The sequence below is a fragment of the Salmo trutta genome, chromosome 7 (assembly GCF_901001165.1).
Source record: "Salmo trutta chromosome 7, fSalTru1.1, whole genome shotgun sequence".
Classification (NCBI taxonomy): Eukaryota; Metazoa; Chordata; class Actinopteri; order Salmoniformes; family Salmonidae; genus Salmo; species Salmo trutta.
Window position 1 is genome coordinate 3,238,160 of NC_042963.1, and position 3,232 is coordinate 3,241,391.

Below are 3,232 nucleotides of genomic sequence, written 5' to 3' on the forward strand. Positions count from 1 at the left end.
CAGTATAGAAAATACATATAGACAGCTATTAAGTATTCAAGTGATGTGAATGTATACTACTATTCAAGTGCATTGCATTCAAAATCCCTAAAAGATCATGGAAAATACAAACTTGTTGGATATTGCGATTTCAATGTGTGGCTTTGCAACATCCTTACACTTAAGCTATTTTTAACAGTAGGTCACAGTTCATTGGTTGATTTAGAGAGGTTTGATCCACATTCTATTCAACAGAAGCCAATGTTGTCGCAGCATTTCAAGCACTGCCAACCTAGGGTCACCAACAGGCCTCAGCCATAATCTTATCATTTCACTTTATTTGTGTGAACAACCCAAGGTTACGTCCCCCTCTCATCTGCATAAATGGAAAATCAAACAAACCAATGAACATGTTTTCCTTTGGTCAGATACATATGTTCATTTTCAAAGTAGTTCAGTTGGCTTATCTGGCTGACCTTTCCCCCTGCTGTGGGCATGGAGCGTTGTGTTGTGGCTTGGGTGTCTCCATGGGAACGGGTGGCCAAGGGGAGGTTCCTGTCAGAGCACTGAAGGGTGTGTGGAAGTCGTCCTGGTCTCCTCCCCACCACCAGGCCATATTTAAACAGCCTGGCAGCTCTTTCAGTCAGTTGCTAACAGAGGAGCTGGTCTTAACAAGAGAGATTCTGAGCCTGCTACTTATAGAGACCTTTACTACTACCATCATTATCTATCTCACAAGCCTGTCTGTAAGGACACAGTGTTGGATTTACTGACATCTCATTTACACCAGGTAAGCATCACATCATAATCATGACTTGAAAATAATGTACCTTTTCTCAATGTTTTCAATACAAAGTTGAATAATTTTTTCATTTGTTAAGAAAAACGAGTATTTAACAAGTTTTTGAAAACGGGCTTTTTGAATGGCTGTGATTTGTTTCCATTTGTGTTGTCTAATGAGGATTTCCTTTTACTGTTCCAGTTACCAAGCCCTATCAGAGAACTCATGTGGATGGTGGAGAAGATCCGTGTGTCCGTGGAGAGAACCAACCTGCCTCTCCCCTCAACGGAATACAGCTTCAGGATCGGAGACATGTTTGGAGAGAAAGCTGAGAAACACAAGAGACTTTCCCTGTGTCCTAATATTATCACCCCAGACACAATCCCAGAGTTTTGCATCCCTCCTAAGATCCCATCCTTCCAGGAGCCGAAAGGTACAGAGCAGAGCCGCCAGGCCCCCATCATCAGAGTGTCCCTGTGTGAATCTGAGAGGGGGAGCCCTAAGAGGGAGGCCCCAACACGAAAGCTTATCAGCCCACACATCATCCAGGTAGAGAATGTGGACGAGAGCCCTTATGACTGTAGTGATGAGGAGACCACCAACGCAGACCCTCAAAGCCAGGCAGCACTCTCCTTGCCCCACATGGCCAAAGCCCAGACTTGCTACGGTTTCTGTACCCTGCTGGAGAGCCCCCACACCAGGAGGAAGGAGTCCTTGTTCCACAACGACCCTGGCTCCTGTGGCATACCGCTGCTGCTCCCCAGGAGCAGGTCCAACACTTGCTCCAGAGTCTCCCCTTCTACCTCCCCATCCTCCTCCCCTTCCTCCTTCAGTCTTCACACCCTGACCTCCAGACTCTCGCCCAGAGGTTATACACTCAACAGACAGGGTACACTGGACAGTGACACAACCTCCTCAGCTGAGTCCTCCCCTTTCAGCTCCCCAATGCTGAGCAGGTCCCCACCGAAGTCTTCCCTCTTCAAAACACTGAGTCATGAAAGGCTTCTTTCCAGAAACACCAGGAAGACTGTGGTGTCCAGAAACAACTCCCTGTCAACAGATGAGGGCAGCTCCACAGACAATAGTCCCAATTTCATGAGGAGGGCGTCAGATGAGCTGGTAGAATGCCTTCCACCAAGCTTCGGTCTAGCCCCTCCTACCATCTTCCCCATAGACTTGGTTCTGCACAGGGAAAGGGTGATGAGGGAGAGCATGGTCCCTATAGGGAAGGACGGCACCCTGCGCCTCTCTGCAGAGTACTGTCCTGATAACCAGAGGCTGCGGGTGCGGCTCATCAGTGCTGAGGGACTATACACTCACTCGGTGGACCCCAAGAGTATCAACTGCAGTGTCAGCCTTTCCCTGGTGCCTGGAAAGGTCCAGAAGCAGCGTAGCACAGTCATCAGGAAGAGTCGTAACCCCATCTTCAATGAGGACTTCTTCTTTGACGCCATCTCAGAGGAGGACCTCTGCCAACGCTCTCTGAGATTTAAAATTGTCAATAAAATGTCCACTATGAAAAGAGACTACATTCTGGGGGACGTTGAACTTCCACTCACAAGCATTATCACTTTATAACTTAAATCATTTGTGTTATTTATTTAAATTGTATTTATTATCACTTTTATACTGTGAGCAGAGATTTCATACTGTATCTATTAAATCCTTTATTAAAATGATCTGTTTCCTTATCTTTTGTATCTAAAAGGGCAGCCATGGAGTACATCTGTTGCGAGCATTAATGTTTTCATATGGTGACAGAAGACTGAAAGGTCTTTCCTATACGAGAGTTCATATCACGTTGTACACAACCAACATGTTGTAGGCCTATATATTTTTTGCAAACTGGCAATAATCACTTTAGGTTCCTCTTACTACCCATCATTCAGAAACATTACATCTCTGGATGACTATCTATTTTTGTCTAGACTTAGTTCACCCTCCCAATGTACCTCTTTGTCAGCAGGGGAAGATGTAAAACATGCCCGTCTCGTGCCAATGTGAGAGTCGTGCCTTCTCTTATTTCCTTTATGCCTGTCATTTCCTAATGACCTTTGCAGGAATCAGTATATCAGTGGTGACCAGAAACTGGCTGAATTTCAAACGGTGCTAATGACCAGTTCTGAATGACCTTCTAAAAACCCAATTTATCAGAAAGCTATGAGTTAATCATTTACATTAACATTGTAGTCATTTAGCAGACACTTTTATCCAGAGCGACTTACAGTTTGTGTAGATATCTAGGTGGGACAACCACATATCACAGTCAAGTACATTTTTCCTCAGTAAAGTAGATTTCAGCAAAGTCAGAGCTAGTAAGAAAAAAAAAGTAAAGTGAGAGTGTTAGTTTGTGAAAGGTGTTAGAAAATGAAAAACAGAAAATACCACCCATCTTTTAGTTGAGATGCTGCCCCCTTTTTTTGTATAAATTGTGTATTCTGGGATAACACAACTTGGTAGATATGTAATTGT

At 44.4% G+C, this 3,232-nt stretch overlaps 1 protein-coding gene across 1 annotated transcript; it reads left to right on the forward strand.

The window, feature by feature from the left end:
* Nucleotides 1-573: 573 nt before the first annotated feature.
* Nucleotides 574-2,439, forward strand: c2cd4a (C2 calcium dependent domain containing 4A). The gene is made up of 2 exons (XM_029757644.1): nt 574-769; nt 962-2,439. The coding sequence occupies exon 2, from the start codon at nt 986-988 to the stop codon at nt 2,336-2,338; it is 1,353 nt and encodes a 450-aa protein (XP_029613504.1). The 5' UTR covers nt 574-769; nt 962-985; the 3' UTR covers nt 2,339-2,439.
* Nucleotides 2,440-3,232: the final 793 nt, after the last annotated feature.

What these genes read in the sequence shown, in the direction of transcription:
- c2cd4a (XM_029757644.1), top strand. Translation starts at nt 986, where the DNA reads ATGTGGATGGTGGAGAAGATCCGTGTGTCCGTGGAGAGAACCAACCTG.